Genomic DNA, 24,366 nt, shown 5'->3' with positions numbered 1-24,366 from the left:
TTATCACATTTATTTTTAGGCTGATTTTGTAGTTAGTTTTTAACAGAAAATATAAAATTCTTGTTAAGTATTACACTACATCTGTCAACATACTGTAATGTGGAATAGTACTAAATTAACTCGTTCAAACATTTATGCCAACATTCACAGTAATTACAGATTAGATGATACAGTCAAACTAAAATTTGTACATTTTGTTCAGTGTTGGTTTTTTTACATTAATGTAAGAGGTTATAAAATTAATGTATTTGCAGGCTCTTTCATCAACATTTCTCAGATGATAGCATGTGTTGGGCAGCAGGCGATCAGTGGACACAGAGTCCCCAACGGCTTTGAGGATCGAGCCTTGCCCCACTTTGAAAGACATGGTACGTGTTGTCTTGCCTCACTTTGAAAGACATGGTAAGTGTTGTCTTGCCCCACTTTGAAAGACATGGTACGTGTTGTCTTGCCTCACTTTGAAAGACATGGTACGTGTTGTCTTGTCCCACTTTGAAAGACATGGTACGTGTTGTCTTGCCCCACTTTGAAAGATATGGTATGTGTTGTCTTTGTTTAAAAAATGGGCGGGAAGTAGCCCAGTTCTAAAGCGCTCACTTGATGCGTGTTGGTCAAGATTTGATCCCTGTCATTCTAGCCAGTGCACCACGACTAGTATATTAAAAGCCATGGTATGTGCTATCCTGTCTGTGGGATGGTGCATATAAAACACTAGGGTGTTGTTAAACATCATTCATTCATTCATTCTTTTATGGTCCAAGTTTTTTGTAATCAATCTTGCAATCAAGCTGAGCTATCATGTTGATTGATGTTTCAGCCAAAAACCCAGCTGCTCGAGGGTTTGTCTCCAACAGTTTCTACAGCGGCCTCACGCCGACCGAGTTCTTCTTCCACACGATGGCGGGGAGAGAGGGTCTCGTTGACACCGCTGTCAAAACGGCAGAAACAGGATACATGCAGAGAAGACTGGTCAAGGTAATTTCTGATGCCATGTTGTTGGGGTTTTGGATTGCGTTTTTTAAATATTTATATACAGTTAAAAAAAAACTATACCACACACTTATGGCACATACCCAGGGTGTAACCTTAGTGGTAGCCAGGAGTGTTTTGGCTACTGATTTCTTGTTTGGTTTACTAGATGTCTAAACCCGGTAGGCCACTTGGCTAGTGATTTCTTGTTTGGTTTACTAGATATCTAAACCCGGTAGGCCACTTGGCTACTGATTTCTTGTTTGGTTTACTAGATGTCTAAACCCGGTAGGCCACTTGGCTAGTGACTTCTTGTTTGGTTTACTAGATGTCTAAACCCGGTAGGCCACTTGGCTAGTGACTTCTTGTTTGGTTTACTAGATGTCTAAACCCGGTAGGCCACTTGGCTAGTGACTTCTTGTTTGGTTTAATAGATGTCTAAACCCGGTAGGCCACTTGGCTAGTGACTTCTTGTTTGGTTTACTAGATGTCTAAACCCGGTAGGCCACTTGGCTAGCAGATTTCTTGTTTGGTTTACTAGATGTCTAAACCCGGTAGGCCACTTGGCTAGCAGATTTCTTGTTTGGTTTACTAGATGTCTAAACCCGGTAGGCCACTTGGCTACTGATTTCTTGTTTGGTTTACTAGATGTCTAAACCCGGTAGGCCACTTGGCTAGTGATTTCTTGTTTGGTTTACTAGATGTCTAAACCCGGTAGGCCACTTGGCTACTGATTTCTTGTTTGGTTTACTAGATGTCTAAACCCGGTAGGCCACTTGGCTAGTGACTTCTTGTTTGGTTTACTAGATGTCTAAACCCGGTAGGCCACTTGGCTAGTGACTTCTTGTTTGGTTTACTAGATGTCTAAACCCGGTAGGCCATTTGGCTAGTGACTTCTTGTTTGGTTTACTAGATGTCTAAACCCGGTAGGCCACTTGGCTAGCAGATTTCTTGTTTGGTTTACTAGATGTCTAAACCCGGTAGGCCACTTGGCTAGCAGATTTCTTGTTTGGTTTACTAGATGTCTAAACCCGGTAGGCCACTTGGCTAGCAGATTTCTTGTTTGGTTTACTAGATGTCTAAACCCGGTAGGCCACTTGGCTGGTGACTTCTTGTTTGGTTTACTAGATGTCTAAACCCGGTAGGCCACTTGGCTGGTGACTTCTTGTTTGGTTTACTAGATGTCTAAACCCGGTAGGCCACTTGGCTACTGATTTCTTGTTTGGTTTACTAGATGTCTAAACCCGGTAGGCCACTTGGCTAGCAGATTTCTTGTTTGGTTTACTAGATGTCTAAACCCGGTAGGCCACTTGGCTACTGATTTCTTGTTTAGTTTACTAGATGTCTAAACCCGGTAGGCCACTTGGCTACTGATTTCTTGTTTGGTTTACTAGATGTCTAAACCCGGTAGGCCACTTGGCTACTGATTTCTTGTTTGGTTTACTAGATGTCTAAACCCGGTAGGCCACTCAGCTAGTGATTTCTTGTTTGGTTTACTAGATGTCTAAACCCGGTAGGCCACTTGGCTGGTGATTTCTTGTTTGGTTTACTAGATGTCTAAACCCGGTAGGCCACTTGGCTAGTGATTTCTTGTTTGGTTTACTAGATGTCTAAACCCGGTAGGCCACTTGGCTAGCAGATTTTTGTTTGGCACGTCCAGGTGTGATACCTATTGCCTACTGGGTACAAAATCAGTTACATGTATCTATTAATTATATTATAGTTTTTTCTCGTATCCTTTTCACCACTACAAATCTGACTGTTGCATTTTCAGTAGAGTTTCAGTGTAGTTTTTATGCTTTTTATCTCTCTTGATACTATTTGTAAGAAAATACTTAAATTTATTGCATTTCATTGAGTTTGTAGATTTTTCTGTAGAAATATTTGTAAAGGTACTCGAGCAGAGATCAGCATTGCCTGTTAAATGATCCTTTACTTTAAATGTTTTGTAGTAACAAATATATTTCAAATAGAAACTACGCCAATTGAATGAATAACATTTCGGGCATAATTTGTAAACTATATTTTAATTTAAGAAATGATTTTGTCTTTAATGGTTTATTATATTCCATAAACACATTTCAGTGAAAAACATTTTTGCCATATTGTGGTCATAATACATTTTGGTAATAAGATTGATATTAATGAATGAATGAATGTTTAACGACACCCCAGCACGAAAAATACATTGGCTATTGGGTGTCAAACTATGGTAAAGGCAAATCTAAAGTGATGATCAACATCAATATAAAAATTCAACATAAGAATTATATTAATACCTGTTGTTTATTACTAACGTAATACTTTTGTTCATTCAGTCATTGGAAGACTTGTGTCTGCAGTATGACCTGTCGGTGAGGTCATCCACGGGGGAAGTTGTTCAGTTTATCTATGGTGGTGACAGCCTCGACCCCGCTGCTATGGAGGGAAATGAGAAACCAATGGAATTCAAGCGAGTCTTGGATCACACTCGGGTAAACATGCAGTATTTTTGTTATGAAAGAGATAGTAACATTGTTAAAAGTTGTACACAGTATTTTTTATTATTAAAGAGATAGTGACATTGTTAAACGTTGTACACAGTATTTTTATTATTAAAGAGATAGTAACATTGTTAAAAGTTGTACACAGTACTGTATTATTCTCCAACTTGTAAAAAGCATGGGACTTTTGTGATTAGTGGTGTAACAGTACACCAAACTATCAATATGTTGCGATAGTCAGTGCCTCGATAGCAATGCATTGTAAGTTAATTCACCTATCGATAACTATTGCAATTGTTTGCTAAACTATCGATAGTTTCGATAGTATGCATAGTAAAAGCATAACAACAATGTGTGGTCTTTATCTTATAAATTTATTAAATGATTTCACTACCTTGTGACATTATTACAAATAACTACGTTCAAATACAGATACACATACAAACACAAATATACGTACATTCGCATGCAGTCACACAGAAAAACATACATGCATCAAAACATACATACATACATACATACATACATACATACATACATACATACACACTCACAGGTAAATAGTTTTGCGAAATAGCTATTCATATTACTGTAATCAAGCAATTTAAGAATTCACAATACTATTGCAATAGTACTATCACTATTGCAATACTATCACAATAGTATTTTAACTATCACAATACAATTGCAATAGTAAAACTGACCGCAGTAGTCACCCCTAATTGAGATATAATGCTCCTGTTCACTTGTATGTGTGGTGGTGGCGATGGAGTCAGGATCTTTATCAGTATGTGATTGTTCACTTGTATGTGTGGTGGTAGCGATAGATTCAGGATCTTTATCAGTATGTGATTGTTCACTTGTATGTGTGGTGGCAGCGATGAGTCAGGATCTTTATCAGTATGTGATTGTTCACTTGTATGTGTGGTGGTGGCGATGGAGTCAGGATCTTTATCAGTATATGATTGTTCACTTGTATGTGTGGTGGTGGCGATGGAGTCAGGATCTTTATCAGTATGTGATTGTTCACTTGTATGTGTGGTGGTGGCGATGGAGTCAGGATCTTTATCAGTATGTGATTGTTCACTTGTATGTGTGGTGGTAGCGATTGAGTCGGGATCTTTATCAGTATGTGATTGTTCACCTGGGGTGTGATGGGTCATGGGATCAATCACCCTTGATGGACTCGGGTTTTTCCATATCCCAACCAGTGCCTCTTGACAAAAGTCATGATATGTACTGTCTTTTCGGAGAAAATGCTTATAAATGATCACCGTCTGCTTTTCTGTAGGGGCGGGATGTAGCTCAGTGGTAAAGCGTGCGGTCGGTCTGGGATCGATCCCCATCAGTGGGCCCATTGGGCTATTTCTAGTTCCAGCCAGTGCACCACGACTGGCATATCAACGGCTGTGGTATGTGCTACCCTGTCTGTGGGATGGTGCATATAAAAGATCCCTTGCTGCTAATCGAAAAGAGTAGCCCATGAAGTGGCGACAGCAGGTTTCCTCTCTCAATATCTGTGTGGTCCTTAATCATATGTCTGATGCCATATAACCGTAAATAAAATGTGTTGAGTGCGTCATTAAATAAAACATTTATTTCTTTCTTTTTACTTTTCAGTAGGAGAAGCATATCGTCATTTGGGAGTGAAAATCTTATAACTGCAATAGTAATTACACACAGTTAATAGGTTTTGACTCCAAAACAATGATATGTGGCAGCAGTGAGTTTCCCTTCTAATACGAAGTATAAAAATAACCAAGTTATTAATACAAATAGCTGGTGTTAAAAATGTGCTGGGGTGTTGTTAAACACATGTTCCGTTTCTTTACACTTTAGATTATTATGAATAACAAAGCTGGTTGTTTTCATCTTAGGGTGCAATCATACATTGATTAAATTAATAATATAAATAAAACAGTATTGTATTAGACTGATTGTTCTTTCATAAGGCCATGTCCTGTGTGAGGTGTCGGAGGGAGAAGTCATTGTCAGAAACTCAGCTTGTAGAACTGGTTGACCTTATACTGGACGAAGAAAAGTGGCAGAATGCAAGCAATGACTTCAGAAATGAAATGAGGTAAATATAGCAGAGATTCTGGTAATTCGGAGATTGTGCTTATAAAATTTAAAAGTTTAAACTCAAGACTTTAACAAGTCTAACTTCGTTCTATTTGTATGAACAAGACTTGGGTTTAGACTTGACATTTTTTATAATCATGGTGCCATGTGTTTTATTAAAACATTTTTATCAATTCAAATGCCTGTGCATACAAAATATATTTATTTCACCAGAGAAATAACTTTTTTATGAAATATGGAGCAGTTTGTTTAAAAAAGGAATGATGTTTCTACCACAATAGGAAGTAAGTGTTGATTTATTTCTACAGTGAATGATTCAAAATGATTTATATTTTTAACCTTTTGATTACTGGATTTATTTTGGACAAGGTGGTAAAGGTTTCAAAGCTTTTGCTCACATTTTCAATTAAAAAGTTTATGCATACACAAATTAATTAGGTGAAAGGGTAGGTGTTATTTTCTTACTTAAAGCACTGAAACTACTTTGTTAACCATTTAAAAGTCATGATTGTGTTTTGTAGAGGCTTTGTAGCTTCATATGGTGCTAAAATCACAAAGGAAAGGAGAAGGTTCCAGACAGATTTGAATGTCCCTCTACCAGAAGGTATGTTGTTTTATTTAGCAGTCTTAACGGCAAAATTGTTTGGCAATATCATTTTTATCATTTACATTGTTATTATTTGAACTAATGTCGGTGGGCCCATTGGGCTATTTCTCATCCCAGCCAGGGCACCACGACTGGTATATCAAAGGCTGTGGTATATACTATGCTGTCTGTGGGATGGTGCATATGAAAGATCTCTTGCTACTAATAAAAAAAGGTAGCGGATTTTCTCTAAGACTATGTGTCAAAATTACCAAATAAATCAATGTGCTCTAGTGGTGTTGTTAAACAAAACAAACTTTAACTTTATTTGAACTAAATTGCATCATAAAATTGATGGGGGCGGGACGTAGCCCAGTGGTAAAGTTTGATGCGCGGTCGGTCTGGGATCGATCCCCATCATATATCAAAGGCCGTGGTATATGCTACCCTGTCTGGGATGGTACATATAAAAGATCCCTTGCTGCTAATCGAAAAAGAGTAGCCCATGAAGTGGCGACAGCGGATTTCCTCTCTCAATATCAGTGTGGTCCTTTCACCATATGTCTGACACCATATAACCATAAATAAAATGTGTTGAGTGCGTCGTTAAATAAAACATTTCTTTTTTCTTTCAATTATGAAAAAGTCTTGTTTTACACTCATCAATCCTTCTACACTTTATAACCCTTGACATCATGTAAAAAATCATTTATTATGCTTTGTCTTATGTAAAGTCTTGTTTTACACTCATCAATCCTTCTACACTTTATAACCCTTGACATCATGTAAAAAATCATTTATTATGCTTTGTCTTATGTAGTGTTGATACATGTTATTTTAGTATATTTGTTTTAGTATAATATAATAGTGTTTGTCATGTTATTGTGAGATGTCTGTTTCAGTTGTAAGTCAGGTGGAGCGGATCACCAAGCCACAGGTGGAACTGTTTCTAGACTGCTGTCTCGACAAGTACATGAGAGCTCTTATTGAACCAGGTGGGTACTCTTCATTATTACCCGTATGGGTAACAATATCTGGGTTCATATAAAAGTGTTATGTCTCACTAGAATGTAAAGTGGGTCATAACACTTTGATGTTATACATTTGATGCACTGTGACCTTACCGGAACATCAGCCAAACGAGTTTAGTGACTAAATTGAAATTAAATTAAAATTATGGGTAATAAACAGGATATTAAACTCGCTACTATTTTGTATCATGTCTTATGAAATAATTTTCATTGTCACTTGCTAGATTGACAAATGAAAATTATTTCACTCGGGACATAAACATGATGCGAAATGAAAGATCGTTTAGTGTCCTATAAATCCTAATCATAGCCATCAAAGTATTAACGTATGTAGACATGAGATACAGCTTTTTTTATTGACTTTTGTCAGCTTAGATTCCATTACTGATTCTTAATTATTTTTTATATCTGTCTCACAGCTCATATTTTTTTACTTCACAAAAGAATCATTTTTGTTCCCCTATCGGTCCAGCTGGAGGGGACTGTAGGTTTTGTCTTCGTCAATCGATCCATCTGTCTGTCACAATGCCTCAAGATATTTAGCTGCCAAAGTGCATTTGCATTTTAAATGTTTTACATTATTTATTTTGTATGTTTCAGGTACAGCAGTAGGAGCTGTCTGTGCCCAGTCTATCGGCGAGCCCGGAACCCAGATGACCCTAAAAACTTTCCACTTTGCTGGTGTCGCATCCATGAGTATCCTTATGTACTACAGTTATATGTTTTGGGACTTGATTAAAGAGCATTAGGTGGCTTTCTTTTACTCTGTTAAATACACGGGCAGGATTTAGCTCAGTCAGTTGAGTGCTAGGTTGAAGTGCTTGCATTGCAGGATTGAACCATCTCAGTGGATCCATTCAACTGATTGGGTTTTTTCTCATTCCAACCAGTACACCACAACTGGTCAAAGGCTGTGGTATGTGCTTTTCTGTCTGTGGGAAAGTGCATATAAAAGATCCCTTGGTACATTAGGAAAAGATGTAGTTTCCTCTTGACTACGTGTCAGAATTGCCTAACGTTTGACATCCAATTAATTAATTAATGTGCTCTAGTGGTGTTGTTGGGATGTATTTCAGCGGCTTGTACAACAACACCACTAGAGCAAGGTGTCGCAGGATTGATCACCCTTGATGGTCTCAGGATAGACGCCAAATAGCCATAGTTAATAATGTGCTCAGGTGCGGTTAAACAAATACTAGCCATACTTCATAATGTGCTCAGGTGCGGTTAAACAAATACTAGCCATAGTTCATAATGTGCTCAGGTGCGGTTAACAAATACTAGCCATAGTTCATAATGTGCTCAGGTGCGGTTAAACAAATACTAGCCATACTTCATAATGTGCTCAGGTGCGGTTAACAAATACTAGCCATACTTCATAATGTGCTCAGGTGCGGTTAAACAAATACTAGCCATAGTTCATAATGTGCTCAGGTGCGGTTAAACAAATACTAGCCATAGCCATACTTCATAATGTGCTCAGGTGCGGTGCGGTTAAACAAATACTAGCCATAGTTCATAATGTGCTCAGGTGCGGTTAAACAAATACTAGCCATACTTCATAATGTGCTCAGGTGCGGTTAAACAAATACTAGCCATACTTCATAATGTGCTCAGGTGCGGTTAAACAAATACTAGCCATACTTCATAATGTGCTCAGGTGCGGTTAAACAAATACTAGCCATACTTCATAATGTGCTCAGGTGCGGTTAAACAAATACTAGCCATACTTCATAATGTGCTCAGGTGCGGTTAAACAAATACTAGCCATACTTCATAATGTGCTCAGGTGCGGTTAAACAAATACTAGCCATACTTCATAATGTGCTCAGGTGCGGTTAAACAAATACTAGCCATACTTCATAATGTGCTCAGGTGCGGTTAAACAAATACTAGCCATAGGTGCGGTTAAACAAATTAGCCATAGTTAATAATGTGCTCAGGTGCGGTTAAACAAATACTAGCCATAGTTCATAATGTGCTCAGGTGCGGTTAAACAAATACTAGCCATAGTTAATAATGTGCTCAGGTGCGGTTAAACAATGTGCTCAGGTGCGGTTAAACAAATACTAGCCATATGTGCTCAGGTGCGGTTAAACAAATTAGCCATAATGTGCTCAGGTGCGGTTAAACAAAAACAAATACTAGCCATACTAGTTCATAATGTGCTCATGTGGTGCAAATTAAACAAATACTAGCCATAGTTAATAATGTGCTCAGGTGCGGTTAAACAAATACTAGCCATAGTTAATAATGTGCTCAGGTGCGGTTAAACAAATACTAGCCATACTTCATAATGTGCTCAGGTGCATACTGTGCGGCCATAGTTAATAATGTGCTCAAAATACTAGCCATAGTTAATAATGTGCTCAGGTGCGGTTAAACAAAAACATAAATACTACGTGCCATAGTTCATAATGTGCTCATGTGTTAAACAAATACAAGCCATAGTTCATAATGTGCTCAGGTGCGGTTAAACAAATACTAGCCATAGTTCATAATGTGCTCAGGTGCGGTTAAACAAATACTAGCCATACTTCATAATGTGCTCAGGTGCGGTTAAACAAATACTAGCCATACTTCATAATGTGCCAGGTAGTTAATAATGTGCTCAGGTGCGGTTAAACAAATACTAGCCATACTTCATAATGTGCTCAGGGTTAAACAAATACTAGCCATACTTCATAATGTGCTCAGGTGCGGTTAAACAAATACTAGCTCAGGTGCGGTTAAACAAATACTAGCCATAGTTAATAATGTGCTCAGGTGCGGTTAAACAAATATAGCCATAGAGGTGCGGTTAAACAAATACTTAATAATGTGCTCAGGTGCGGTTAAACAAATACTAGCCATAGTTAATAATGTGCTCAGGTGGTTAAACAAATACTAGCCATAGTTAATAATGTGCTCAGGTGCGGTTAAACAAATACTAGCCATAGTTAATAAAGGTGCGGTTAAACAAATACTAGCCATAGTTAATAATGTGCTCAGGTGCAGTTAAACAAATACTAGCCATAGTTAATAATGTGCTCAGGTGCGGTTAAACAAATACTAGCCATAGTTAATAATGTGCTCAGGTGCGGTTAAACAAATACTAGCCATAGTTAATAATGTGCTCAGGTGCGGTTAAACAAATACTAGCCATACTTCATAATGTGCTCAGGTGCGGTTAAACAAATACTAGCCATAGTTAATAATGTGCTCAGGTGCGGTTAAACAAATACTAGCCATAGTTAATAATGTGCTCACGTGCGGTTAAACAAATACTAGCCATACTTCATAATGTTCACGTGCGGATTTAATAATGTGCTCAGGTGCGGTTAAACAAATACTAGCCATAGTTAATAATGTGCTCAGGTGCGGTTAAACAAATACTAGCCATACTTCATAATGTGCTCAGGTGCGGTTAAACAAATACTAGCCATAGTTAATAATGTGCTCACGTGCGGTTAAACAAATACTAGCCATAGTTAATAATGTGCTCAGGTGCGGTTAAACAAATACTAGCCATAGTTAATAATGTGCTCAGGTGCGGTTAAACAAATACTAGCCATAGTTAATAATGTGCTCACGTGCGGTTAAACAAATACTAGCCATAGTTCATAATGTGCTCAGGTGCGGTTAAACAAATACAAGCCATAGTTCATAATGTGCTCAGGTGCGGTTAAACAAATACTAGCCATAGTTCATAATGTGCTCAGGTGCGGTTAAACAAATACTAGCCATACTTCATAATGTGCTCAGGTGTCATTAAACAAATACTTCTTTTCATCCTTAACTTGACCTCTAACCATTGACATTTTCCCGATTTATTTCACTGGAATGGACTGAAATGGCTAAAATATTCCAGTGAGCCATGGATTTTAGCCATTTCATTGGTTGTTGGGATGTTCAGATCAGTCTATTGAAATAGACGGAAATGCATTTGGTTAGAGGTCAGGTTAAGTATTTATTAAAAAAGAAAATGATCCAAGTTTTTTACATTTTATTTTCAGTAAAGCATGACAGGAAAAAACCGAACCCATTTTTTTATATTTTGTTTTCAGTAAAACATGACAAAAAACCTACAATCCCAGTTTTTTATATGTTATTTTCAGTAAAACATGACAAGAAAAACAAATGATCCCAATTTTTTCTATATTTTGTTTTCAGTAGTGTGATAGGTTTTTTAATCCTTAACCATATACCAGACATTACACTTGGAGTTCCGCGAATCAAAGAGATCATTAACGCATCCAAGTCGATCAGCACACCGATCATCACCGCACAGCTTGAGGTGGATAATGACCCAGAGTTCGCCAGGGTTGTCAAGGGACGCATAGAGAAAACTACCCTGGGAGAGGTGGGTGATTTCAGTTATAGTGTATACTTTGTCAAATAACAGCTATGAGTTCACCCATGTTGTCAAGGGATGTATAGAGAAAACTACCCTAGGAGAGGTGAGTGATTTAATTTATATAGTATACTTTGTCAAATAAGAGCTATGAGTTCGCCCGTGTTATCAAGGGATGTATAGAGAAAACTACCCTAGGAGAGGTGGGTGATTTCATTTATATTGTATACTTTGTCAAATAAGAGCTATGAGTTTGTCTGCATTGTCAAGGGACTTATTGAGAAAACTACACTAAGAGAGGTGCATGATTTCATTTATAGTGTATACCTTGTCAAATAAGAGCTTTGTTTACATCACATGATGGAAAAGTCCTGAGGGAGAGGTCAGTGAGTTCATTTATAGTGTATATTTTGTCAAATAAGAGCTATGTTTACATCACATAATGGAAAAGGCCTGAGGAGGAGGTCAATGAGTTCATTTATAGTGTATATTTTGTCAAATAAGAGCTATGTTTACATCACATTATGGAAAAGTCCTGAGGGAGAGGTCAATGATTTTATTTATAGTGTATATTTTGTCAAATAAGAGCTATGTTTACATCACATAATGGAAAAGGCCTGAGGGAAAGGTCTAAATTGTAACAATCATTGTGATAGTGTTTGACTGGATGGTGAATGTCAAAAAAGCCATGTGGAGAAATGCTCTCTTTTTTCATTTTTTCCTCAGACTTTATTATTTCTGCTGTAGTTATTACCCTTTAACGTTTTCTGTTTGACTTGTGCAGGTGGCTGAGTACATTGAAGAGGTGTTTTTACCAGATGCTTGTTTTGTCCTCATCAAGCTGGATATGGACCGAATCAAACTTCTCAAGGTACCCAACTGTTTGTAAAAAAGATTTAATAGGAGTGGGATGTAACGAGATTGGATTTTCTTCAAGCCAGCTATTGCTAGCATGATATGTGCCACCCTGTCTGTTAGAAAGTGCAAACAGAAGATCTCGCTGGTATTCTGTATATGTATGGTGGCTAACCCAAAAATTGTGCTCTTTTGGTTAAAAAGCATGATACCTTTCTCAAATTACAAATATTTTTAGATATGGACCCAAGTTAGCAGCACCCCCTGGTGGCCAGGGAGGATATAAAAATTAAAACCTCTATTTTCATGTAGGAAATTCTTAATGGCTTACAATTATTTGCATTAAAATGCATAGTCCTCACCCATTGTTAATACTATTTCAACTGTAAATGTAATTTTTCAAAGCAAAGATGCAGGCACAGATTCGGTGTGGTTGAAGGTATACAAGGGTGAGCAATAATTTGGGAGGATTTGTGTTTTGATGCCATTAAGCAATCTTTGGTAACATGCACACTAAAAATAACTCATGAATCTTGACATATAGATACTATAACACATTATGAACAGTCAACAGTGCCCTCTAGTGCCTGTAGGAGGATTTACAAAACCTTATTAATAATTGGAATAGTTTACATGTATTTTGTAGGTGTAAATTATGGTAACAAACACTCTTATTACAATGTAAGGGGTGTCTTCTACTACATTTGACTGATCGAATTGGCTTCTTTTGTGTTTTGGGGCGGAATGTAGCCCAGTGGTAAAGTGCTCGCTTGATGTGTGGTCAGTCTGGGATCTATCCCCGTAGGTGGGATCATTGGGCTGTTTCTCGTCATAGCCAGTGCACCATGACTGGTATATCAAAAGCCATGATATGTGCTATCCTGTCTGTAGGATGGTGCATGTAAAAGATCTCTTGTTACTAATGGACAAATGTAGCGGGTTTCTTCTATGACTGTCAAAATGATCATACGTTTGACATCCAATAGCTGATAATTAATAAATCAATGTGCTCTAGTGGTATTGTTAATAAAACAAACTTCTTTTGTCTCTTGTTTTCTATTGTGAGTTTTTTAAACTCAAACACTGTTTAAGTGTGTGTTTTAATTTCCTATTTGAATTAGCTTATATTAGTTTGTAGCTCTTAGTTGATCACTGTTGACAATTTCAGTTGGAAGTTTCTGTCGACAGCATCCGGAATTCCATCTGTCAGTCCAAACTGAGAGTCAGGTTTTCAGTGAGTATTTTTATCTTATTAGTCTCCTCCTAATCCAACCGAAAGGGGCTATAGGCTTTGTCTGTATATCAATTTTTTTGACCTTTTCTTTTTCATAATGCCTCAAGATATTGAGCTGACATTTTGCCTACTTTTTGCCAAGTTTTGCTTTCATTTGCCCATTTTAGCCAAAATTATGGCCCTTGAATGTAGGAGATATGAAAAATTGTTGGGCCAGATACAGGACATGTATTGCTTTAGCAGTACTTTCAAAATGCTTGTTCTTAGTCTGTCAGAATAAGTCACATGTGTAGTGGGTGATTAGTAGTATATATGGCATAACACAAACATTTTTACTTTGATAGTTTTACTGATTTCTATAATATGAGATAGACATAACGCACATATTTACTACATTGATGGCTTTAATATACTGTTACATGGTTTGGTTTTTCACTAGGATGTCGACATACATAGTGATGATGTCCTCTCGGTTGCACCACATGAAACATCAAAGAGTTCGATGTACTATGTTCTACAACATCTGAAAGGTCACCTGGCTAACGTCATGATCAAGGTAGGTCTTCATATTAGCTGGGACGGGATGTAGCCCAGTGGTAAAGCACATGGTCTGTCTGCAATCAGTCCCCGTCATTTGGCCTATTGGGCTATTTTTCGTTCTAGCCAGTGCACCACAACTGATATATCAAAGGACATGGTATGTACTACCCTGTCTATGGGATGGTGCATATAAAAGATCCCTTGCTGCTAATCGAAAAGAATAGCCCATGAAGTGGCGAAAGTGGGTTTCCTCTTTCAATATATGTGTGGTCCTTAACCATATGTCTGATGCCATATAACCGTAAATACAATGTGTTGAGTGCATTGTTAAATAAAACATTTCTTTCTTTTTTCTTTCATATTAGCGATATTTTTTTTCTGTATCTGTGTGTTTGTGTATGTTTTTAATGCATGTGTTTGTATATATGGATGGATCAGTCCTCTGAGAATTGAAAATTTGTATTACCCATTTATTCATTACGCAAAAATAAATTCAGCCAACCCATTTCCTTTTAGCGTAATCCGTTATATCCACTCAAATGATGTCCTTAATTTAATGCATGAACAAAATATCCACTCAAATGATGTCCTTAATTTAATGTGTGAACAAAATATCCACTCAAATGATGTCCTTAATTTAATGCTTGAACAAAATATCCACTCAAATGATGTCCTTAATTTAATGCGTGAACAAAATATCCATTCAAATGATGTCCTTAATTTAATGCGTGAACAAAATATCCATTCAAATGATGTCCTTAATTTAATGCATGAACAACATATCCACTCAAATGATGTCATTAATTTAATGCATGAACAAAATATCCATTTGAATTTAATGCATGAACAAAATATCCACTCAAATGATGTCCTTAATTTAATGCCACTCATTAAATTCACTATTAGCGAATTTTAAAAATAATTGGCAAATTTGGATATAAAAGATCCCTTGTTGCTGAAGACTGTCACAATTACCAAATGATTGACATCCAATAGTCGAAGATTGATTAATCATTGTGCTGTCATTAAACGAAACAAAAATTAACTTTTATTGACAATTTTTCAGAGGTTGTAAATGGAATCCAGATATTTTTTTTTTTCTTCACATTTCACCCTCATTTGATTTTTTAAATTCCATTAAATTCCAGGGAATTCTGTCAGTGACCCGTGCAGTGATGCACATAGATGAGAAGAAAGGAAACACGTACAAGTTGTTGGTGGAGGGTGACAATCTGCAGGCTGTTATAGCCACACAAGGTAAATAATCTAAACTATAGGAATCCAAATGGATTTTTAAAGCATTTGACACAAAATGAGGCTTGAAATGCTGAAATGAGCTTAATTGTCATTAATCTGATGTTCAGTTAAAAATTTACAAAGCATAGATTCATGTTCTACATTTCTAACAATCCTAAGATTTAATCATTATTTCTTTCATGTATTTAACTTTGTTTAACACCAAATAGCCGATGTATTCTTTGTGCTTGGATGTCATTAAACAATCAATCAGCCAGTCAATCTTAAGATTTAACTGTGTGTTCAGTCGTTCAGTGTGTGACAAAAAAACCCAATCTATTTTCAGGAGTGAAGGGTTCGCACACGACGTCGAACAACACGTGTGAGATGATGAAGACGCTGGGTATTGAGGCAGCCCGCGTGACCATCATGAATGAAATCATCTACACCATGGTCAACCACGGGATGAGCATCGACATACGACACGTCATGCTGTTGGCCGATCTCATGACGTACAAGGTATAGTGTGATGTTATTATAAGCTATGTATATTGGTAAGTAGTATCGATATAAGACACGTCATGCTTTTGGCCGATCTCATGATGTACAAAGTATAGTGTGATGTTATTATAAGCTATGTATTTGATAAGTAGTATTGATATAAGACACGTCATGCTGTTGGCCGATCTCATGACGTACAAACTATAGTGTGATGTTATTATAAGCTATGTATTTGGTAAGTAGTATCGACATACGACACGTCATGCTGTTGGCCAATCTCATGACATACACGGTTAAATTAAAAATAATTCATTCATTTAAAAAAGAAAGATGTTAAATTACATCTATATCATAAGTTGGTAGTTACATGCTTAGTAGGTAGTCTCTGTTTAGAAGGTAGTGTATATGCAAGGTTTGGCATGATGTAATAATAATCCCACTGACAAACTTGCTGTGAAAGGCTTCAGAAAGTTGAAGACAAAATTGAAGACCATTTTTCATTTTAACTTATTTTCATGCTTATGTCCAATTAAGGTTCAAGCATGCTGTCCTGGGCACACACCTCAGCTATCTGAGCTGTCTGTTCAGGACAGTGGGTTAGTTGTTAGTTGGTTAGTGGTTAGTGAGAGAGAAGAGGGTGTAGTGGCCTTACACCTCTGAGCTCTTAAGAACTTGCTCTGGGTTGGAGCCGGTACCAGGCTGCGAACCCTGTACCTACCAGCCTGTAGTCCAATGGCTTAACCACTGTGCCACTGAAGCCAAATTGAAGACCAGTTGTTTTTGTTTGACATTCCTTTCAGTTGGTTTTGATATTCAGAGTTCAGCTGAATTCTCCACATAGCTTCTAACACTCAAAACATAACTTCATCATAAGATAATTTAATTTTACTGTTTTCATATGCTGCTTACGGTCTTTATCTTATGTTTGTAGGTAAATAACTTATACTTCACCTGAGCTAGGGTGGGATGTAACCCAGTGGCAAAGCACTAGCTCAATGCGTGGTCAGTCTGGGATTGATCCCTGTCGGTGGGCCTGTTGAGCTATTTCTCGTTCCAGCCAGTGCACCATGACTGGTTTATCAAAGGCTGTGGTATGTACTACCCTGTCTGTAGGATGGTGCATATAAAAGATCCCTTGCTGCTAATTGACAAGAGTAGCCCATGAAGTGGCGACAATGGGTTTCTTCTCTCAATATCTGTGTGATCCTTAACGATATGTCTGACACCTTATAACCGTAAATAAAATGTGTTGAGTGTGTCGTTAAATAAAACATTTCTTTCTTTCACCTGAGCTACACGTTTTTTTGTTTTTTAACAGGGTGAGGTTCTGGGAATCACTCGGTTTGGTTTGGCAAAGATGAAGGACAGTGTACTGATGTTAGCCTCGGTATGTATAATGTTCATTGTACTTCTTCTCCGAATACTCATGAGTGAATGTACATTGAGCTGAGGTTATTTGACCCAGCTTATCTGTCGTCAGCAGTGATCCATGTTAGTCTAAACTCTACACTTTGATCAATCCAGCCTTGGTGGCCCCCTCCCCCCCGAAGCTCCAACTGTTAAAAGTCCTGCAAGTGATTGAGACATGCAAGCTACCTAACCACATGAAGGAATGGGCCATGAAAATGTTTATTGTACTGATAGTGGTGTTAGCTAATTTCCATTGTACATGTATGGACTAGAGTTAAAATTATACACATGTATACTCTTCAAAAAAAGAAACGCAAAAGGGTACAAATGGGTTATAACTCCGATTTTATGTTTCCTACCGGTTCATGCTTTGTGAATATAAGGTCATTGCATGTCCCAAACACATTCCCACGGTTACATTCGATAAAACGCAGCTGCTGTACAATAAAGTTCCAAAATGTGAATATTCGCAAAAACGCAGCCACGTGCAAACCATGTCACCACTGCACGTGCGTTGTCTGCACGTGCAACATGAACACCGACAGTATAAAAGTGCAGGGTGTTCGCTTGCCTGGCCTCTGTATCTGGCCGACAGTTGACAATCCAGGACATGCCACGTCTCAGTGAACCGCAGAGAAACAATGCCATTGGCCGACTAGACGCAGGCGAATCCAGAACGGCCGTTGCCAGGGCATTCCATGTGTCCCCAAGCACCATCTCCAGACTGTGGGACCGTTACCAGCAACATGGATGAACACGTGACCTCCCTAGATCCGGTCGACCACGGGTCACTACCCCCGGGCAGGACAGCTACATCCGGGTACGCCACCTTCGGGAACGATTGACTACTGCCACCTCCACAGCCGCAGCAATACCAGGTTTGCGCAGGATATCCGACCAGACCGTACGGAACCGCCTACGTGAGGTAGGAATTCGTGCCAGACGTCCAGTTCGAGGTGTCATCTTAACACCACAACACCGTCGACTCCGACTGCAGTGGTGCCAGATTCATCGACAATGGCCTCAACTGCGATGGAGACAGGTGTGGTTCAGTGACGAGTCCCGATTTCTGCTCCGACGTCATGATGGAAGATGTCGCGTGTATAGGCGTCGTGGTGAACGTTATGCGGCAAACTGCGTGCAGGAAGTGGACAGATTCGGCGGGGGTAGTGTCATGGTGTGGGCAGCCATCTCACACACTGGCAGAACTGACCTGGTCCACGTGCAGGGCAACCTGAATGCACAGGGCTACATTGACCAGATCCTCCGGCCACACATCGTTCCAGTTATGGCCAACGCCAACGCAGTGTTCCAACATGACAACGCCAGGCCTCACACAGCACGTCTCACAACGGCTTTCCTACAGAACAACAACATTAATGTCCTTCCTTGGCCATCGATATCACCGGATTTGAACCCAATTGAGCATCTATGGGACGAGTTGGACCGACGCCTCCGACAGCGACAACCACAGCCCCAGACCCTGCCCGAGCTGGCAGCAGCCTTGCAGGCCGAGTGGGCCACCATCCCCCGGGACGTCATCCGTACTCTGGTTGCTTCAATGGGCAGGCGGTGCCAGGCAGTTGTCAACACACGCGGAGGCCACACCCGGTATTGACTCCAGATGACCGTGACCTTGGTGGTGTGTCCTATCACTTACTCACAATGGACTAGAGTGAATTGTGAACAATCCTGCAACATTTGGTAATTATCGGACTCACCATTCAATAATTAAATCAATTCTCCAAATGTTACGACAATGTGGTTTTGCGTTTCTTCTTTTGAAGAGTATATTATTATTTTTTTTCTATAAGATTGCTATCTTGAATTTGTTTCATCTGATGCATAACTTTCTGTTTATTTCTGATTGCTACAGGAAACAGGATGGAACAAAGTACCGTAGCTTATTTATTAATATAAAAATAAAACCATTATATTATTGTTAAAAATAAGATTTTTAAAAATGTCTGAAAATTAGCTCATTTTAATTTTGGCTTATCAAAACAAAAGAAAGATACATGAAACATAGCCTTTTCACTTGGGGTCAGTCAGTGAGTTAGCTTTTTAATTAATTTGTTACAAAATATGGTATTCCATATTCTTGATTTGTAGATGGAAATTATTTATTTCATACTAATGTCTTTCAGTTTGAGAAGACAGCTGACCATCTGTTTGATGCCGCATACTATGGGCAAAGAGACTCCATCAATGGTTAGTATGCACAGTAAATAGAACTATAAATTGGATATTTTTCTATCTGAGGTCTTTTGTCCATAGATCTGTTCATCAGTCTGTGGCTTTCTCTGTTAAGCCTAAAACACACTGGTCGGAGTCTGGGTCTGGCGAGTATGGTACCAATCGAAAAATAAAACGCAATGAATCAAATGTGACACACAGACTTCTACATTGGGACCACATTTTTCGTTGGGCAACTATAACATTTTATACGGTTGACACATTCCCCCCCCCCCCCCCCCCCCCCCCCCCTTTTCCATGGAAAATACTGTTCTTTTAATCTGATTTTTTACAAATAAAATGTATCATTAATGCATGAATTAAAAAGCAGAGGAAAATTTTCTTTTCAACATTACCTGTCCTCAACAAGTACACCTCTCGCTCCCCCCCCCCCCCCCCCCCCCACACACACACGCAAGTGGTCTGGTCCGAACATCCCAATAGCCAATGGGATGGCCTAAAATTATTCCACTGTATGCTCCCTGTAATTCTGGTCATGTGACTATAACTTCCTTCTTCTTCCCTGAGCGCATCGCACGGATAACTAGAAGTGGGGAGGCTCAGACGGGAATAAATCTTGTTGAGGACAGGTAATGTATCTATAAAAGAAATAACACTCAGTTTTCTCCAAATTTTTAAACTTGTATTTCTGCTTATCACATATTTATAACGGCATACATCAATGAATTTAAATACTGTTTTGCATTTCTTAAATAGGAAGATTGCCACACTCCAGCGTTGCATTTTAGTAAAAAAAAATTAATCAGATTATTAGAATTTACTTTCTGATGTAATACACAACAGACAATTACAGATACTAGTCACCCAGTACATATATAAACTGCACAATTGTTTCTCTTATACACTTTATGCTTTTCAAAGTTCTGTAAAAACCACACACTTACATACACATGCATACACAAACACACATAGATACACATACACATATTCATACATACACTATCGGTATACTAAAACAATAGAAGTAGGAAAGGGTTGACAAAACACACCGCATCTGTGCTGGCATGAACTACAGATCTGTCAACATACGCTATATTTTCACACTGCCAGACTAGCAGCTGCAGCTTGTGCAAGCCGGATTTTAATTTTTTGTCTTGATGAACAACAGGAAAGATATATATGAATTAAAGTAGGATTCCCATAATTATTGTTGGTGTTTATAGAACAAAATATTTCTAAAGATATGAACGCAGTTAATATACATGTATACTGAACAAAATAAGAAACTTCCGCTAACTTTGCTTGAACATAACTTGATGAAAACAAACCGGGGGAATAATTGTTATATATGTGTTTAAAGAGTGTTCCATGATGCATCGTTTGGTACAAAAATCATGGCCATAGGTTAACAGAAACTGGGAGAAATTTTGACCAAGTGCGGTAGGGGTTAAAAAAAAAAAACCCACTTAATAACGGGTATGACCTCCTCTTGAATTGACCACTGCAGTGCATCGCAGGCGCATAGAATTGACTAAAGTGTTGATTTCTGCCTGTGGAATATTGTTCCATTCCTGAATGAGCGCTTGACGAAGTTCGTTGACGTTAGCAGGTGGGTTGGGACGACGCCTCAATCGTCTGTCCAGACTATCCCATGGGGTTGAGATCAGGACTTTTAGTGGGCCAATCATCAATGAAATCAATGTTATTTGTCCTAAGAAAATTTACAGTGTCTCTAGCTGTATGAGAGGTGGCATTATCATGCTGAAAAATCGAGATGTTGGCGTTGTTATGGAACAAAGGAATGACGTGATGAGCGAGAATGTCATTGCAGTAACGTTGAGCATTTAAATTGCCATCAATGACGACTAGTGGTGAACGATAACCATGGGCAATGGCTGCCCAGACCATGACACAATCCCCACCCACGAAACGATCTCGTTCAAAAACACAACAGTCAGCATAGCGTTCATTTCTCCTATGGTAAACGCACACCCTGCCATCACCATGTTGTAAAGAAAATCTGGATTCATCCGAAAAAAGAACGGTATTCCACCGTTGCCGTATCCAACGAGTGTGTACACGTGCCCAATTAAGACGATGATGTTGCGTTAAAAACGCATCCGACGTAAGGACGTCATGCATGTAAACCGTTCTCCCGCAGATGATTACGAACAGTTTGCCCACTGATTCAGTTATTATGAAGCCCAGGTGTGTTAGCAGCAGTAGCAGTGGCAGTTTAGAATCTATTGCGCAAATGCGTGTTCATGATATAACAGTCGTCCACGACGTGGCAAGTCGTTGGTGCTTCCTGTCGTTCGAAATCTTATGCCAAGATTTCGTATCGCTCGACTAGAACTCCCAACATGCCTTGCAAAGTCTTCTGTCGACATGCCAGCATCAAGCATGCCAATCGCCCGTTCGCGTAAATTATTGGGTATTCTTGGCATACTAAAAACGATTTTTTTTTTTTACAAATTTTTAAGCGTTTTCATTCACTTGACAACAATGTCAGTAAGACAAGTAAAACAAATTGACCGAATACTACACGGGATATGTCGAACCACGCATGCATGTGCAAATTGAATTTCACGTTGTCGACGATTAACAGTGCAAAAATAATCGATAAAATTCATGAATCCTGATAATACAGCTCAAGGCTAATACTACCTATATAATTTCATTACACAATGAATTCTTTAACACAACAAATACTATATGTACAAATTGGAAGTTTCTTTTTTTGTTCAGTATATATTGAAAACACATAACATTTAGCTTACAAACCCAGATGTCAACATACACCAAACATGGTGACTTTGTCACACTTGCCAGACCCACCTTTGGTGTGTTTTGGTCCTTAGTCATTTTATGTATTTCTTCCAAAAATACAAGTTCCATAGCAAATTTTTAAACATAATTTTTAAGTTGTAAAAACTATTTGCTTCCAGTGCTATAGATACGTTTAGTTGGCAATAAATTTAGTTGTTTTACTATGTGATACATATTTTGTAATCAATTAGAAAATCACATTAACAAAATCAATTCATGACATGGTTACCTAGCATGTTTTTCTGTATAAACATCTGTAATTTGAGTCCAGTAAATGAGTAAATGTAAATACAGGACTGGATTCTAAAATAATATAAATCTTTATTTTCAGGTGTCAGTGAGTGTATTATCATGGGAATCCCAATGAGTATCGGAACTGGATTGTTTAAGCTACTCTACAAATATCCTTTTATTTCTGAAAGACTTTCTTGTGTTGTTTTCCTAGTTCATTAATTTTTAAAAAATAAAATATTCTGTGATATTGTAGCGGTATTAAATTAGACCTTCACCTATATATGCAACAAGACATGGGCCCTTTTTCATAATTTGGTAATAGCAATACTATCATTACAATTACCTACTATTACCTTAATTTTTCTCTACAATCAGCAGACATGCTTACTTGACCATAAGTTTGATAATAGCAATACTATCGTTACAATTACCTACTATTACCTTAATTTTTCTCTACAATCAGCAGACATGCTTACTTGACCATAAGTTTGGTAATAGCATTACTATCGTTACAATTACCTACTATTACCTTAATTTTTCTCTACAATCAGCAGACATGCTTACTTGACCATAAGTTTGGTAATAGCAAGACATGCTTACTTGACCATAAGTTTGGTAATAGCAATACTATCATTACAATTACCTACTATTACCTTAATTTTTCTCTACAATCAGCAGACATGCTTACTTGACCATAAGTTTGATAATAGCAATACTATCGTTACAATTACCTACTATTACCTTAATTTTTCTCTACAATGAGCAGACATGCTTACTTGACCATACGTTTGAGTCCTCGGTGGATCCAATCTCTTATTTCCCATTACAACCAGTGTTCAACGACCGGTATATATCACAGACTGTGATATGTGCTGTCCTGTCTGTGCAGAAGTGTACACAAAACATTCTTTGCTTCTAATGGAAAAATGTAGTTGGTATTCCCTGACCATGTGTCATAATCACATCCAACAGCGAAAGCCGGTTTATTCTAGTAGTACAGGTAGCACATGCTATGGGCCCTGCGCTTCAGGGGACCCGCGGTGATGTGTACATTTATTTTCCTCGGGTAGATTTTCCCCTCTTCCTGAGGGAGTTGCAAAATATATATCCTGGGAAGGTGGGGACCCACCATTATTTGTGGTACAGGCCCCACGGATCCTCAAAACGGCTCGGCCAATAGTCGATAATGAATAAATTAATGTACTCTAGTTTTGTCATTAAACAATTGGGGTGTCATTAAACAAACATTCATTCATAAACAATTAAACATTTAATAACTTTTATTACAGTGGTTTGTCGGGATATATTGCAACTCTGATAAATTATTATTATGAGAGATAGAAATTGTTACAGTCCTTGACAGTATTACAGCTGAGAAGAGACCGGAGTTGGACAGACGACCACTGCTGTTTGACAGCGCAGAGAACCACCATCTGCCCGAGACAGGACTCTCCTAGCAGACAGGATACATGGACAGCTTATTTATTATCTCGGACATCAATCCGTGGCAATAAAATCTTTTTTTTCTTATCTTTTTTTGTTTTTCATTTTGTAATTTTCTGGTCCAGCGTTGATCATTTGCCAGGAAGAAGAGTCAACGATTGTAACTGATGGAGAGGGCAGCAAATATTGCTCAGAATACACACTTTGAGTTTGCTTTCTGATAATCAGTTTCACATGCAGGCTTTGGTCTCCATCTTGTTTTTGACACTTAACCTGGCGTTATATGTTTTCTATACGATAAGCAAAAACTTAAAATATAATAAAAATAATACTTCGTACATACAATAATACTTTACCTTTCTCAAGTCACATTAGTTTATTGTAAAAAAACATGCACAATTTTT

General features: G+C 38.2%; 1 protein-coding gene across 1 annotated transcript in view; it reads left to right on the top strand.

The window, feature by feature from the left end:
• LOC121379181 (DNA-directed RNA polymerase III subunit RPC1-like) overlaps positions 1-24,047 on the top strand; it is a 45,766-nt gene extending 21,719 nt beyond the window's left edge. The window contains 17 exon segments of the mRNA XM_041507680.1: positions 255-368; positions 818-975; positions 3,288-3,443; positions 5,405-5,532; positions 6,056-6,138; positions 7,023-7,115; positions 7,752-7,847; positions 11,342-11,493; positions 12,269-12,355; positions 13,508-13,573; positions 14,013-14,129; positions 15,262-15,370; positions 15,696-15,868; positions 17,169-17,237; positions 19,408-19,471; positions 22,617-22,686; positions 23,889-24,047. Coding sequence (XP_041363614.1) covers positions 255-368; positions 818-975; positions 3,288-3,443; positions 5,405-5,532; positions 6,056-6,138; positions 7,023-7,115; positions 7,752-7,847; positions 11,342-11,493; positions 12,269-12,355; positions 13,508-13,573; positions 14,013-14,129; positions 15,262-15,370; positions 15,696-15,868; positions 17,169-17,237; positions 19,408-19,471; positions 22,617-22,686; positions 23,889-23,976 — 1,823 coding nt within the window. The 3' untranslated portion in view covers positions 23,977-24,047.
• Positions 24,048-24,366: the final 319 nt, after the last annotated feature.

This window comes from Gigantopelta aegis, chromosome 8 (assembly GCF_016097555.1).
Source record: "Gigantopelta aegis isolate Gae_Host chromosome 8, Gae_host_genome, whole genome shotgun sequence".
NCBI classification, from domain to species: Eukaryota; Metazoa; Mollusca; class Gastropoda; order Neomphalida; family Peltospiridae; genus Gigantopelta; species Gigantopelta aegis.
Note: the sequence above shows the minus strand (reverse complement) of the source record. Positions and strands in the feature narration are given on the sequence as shown.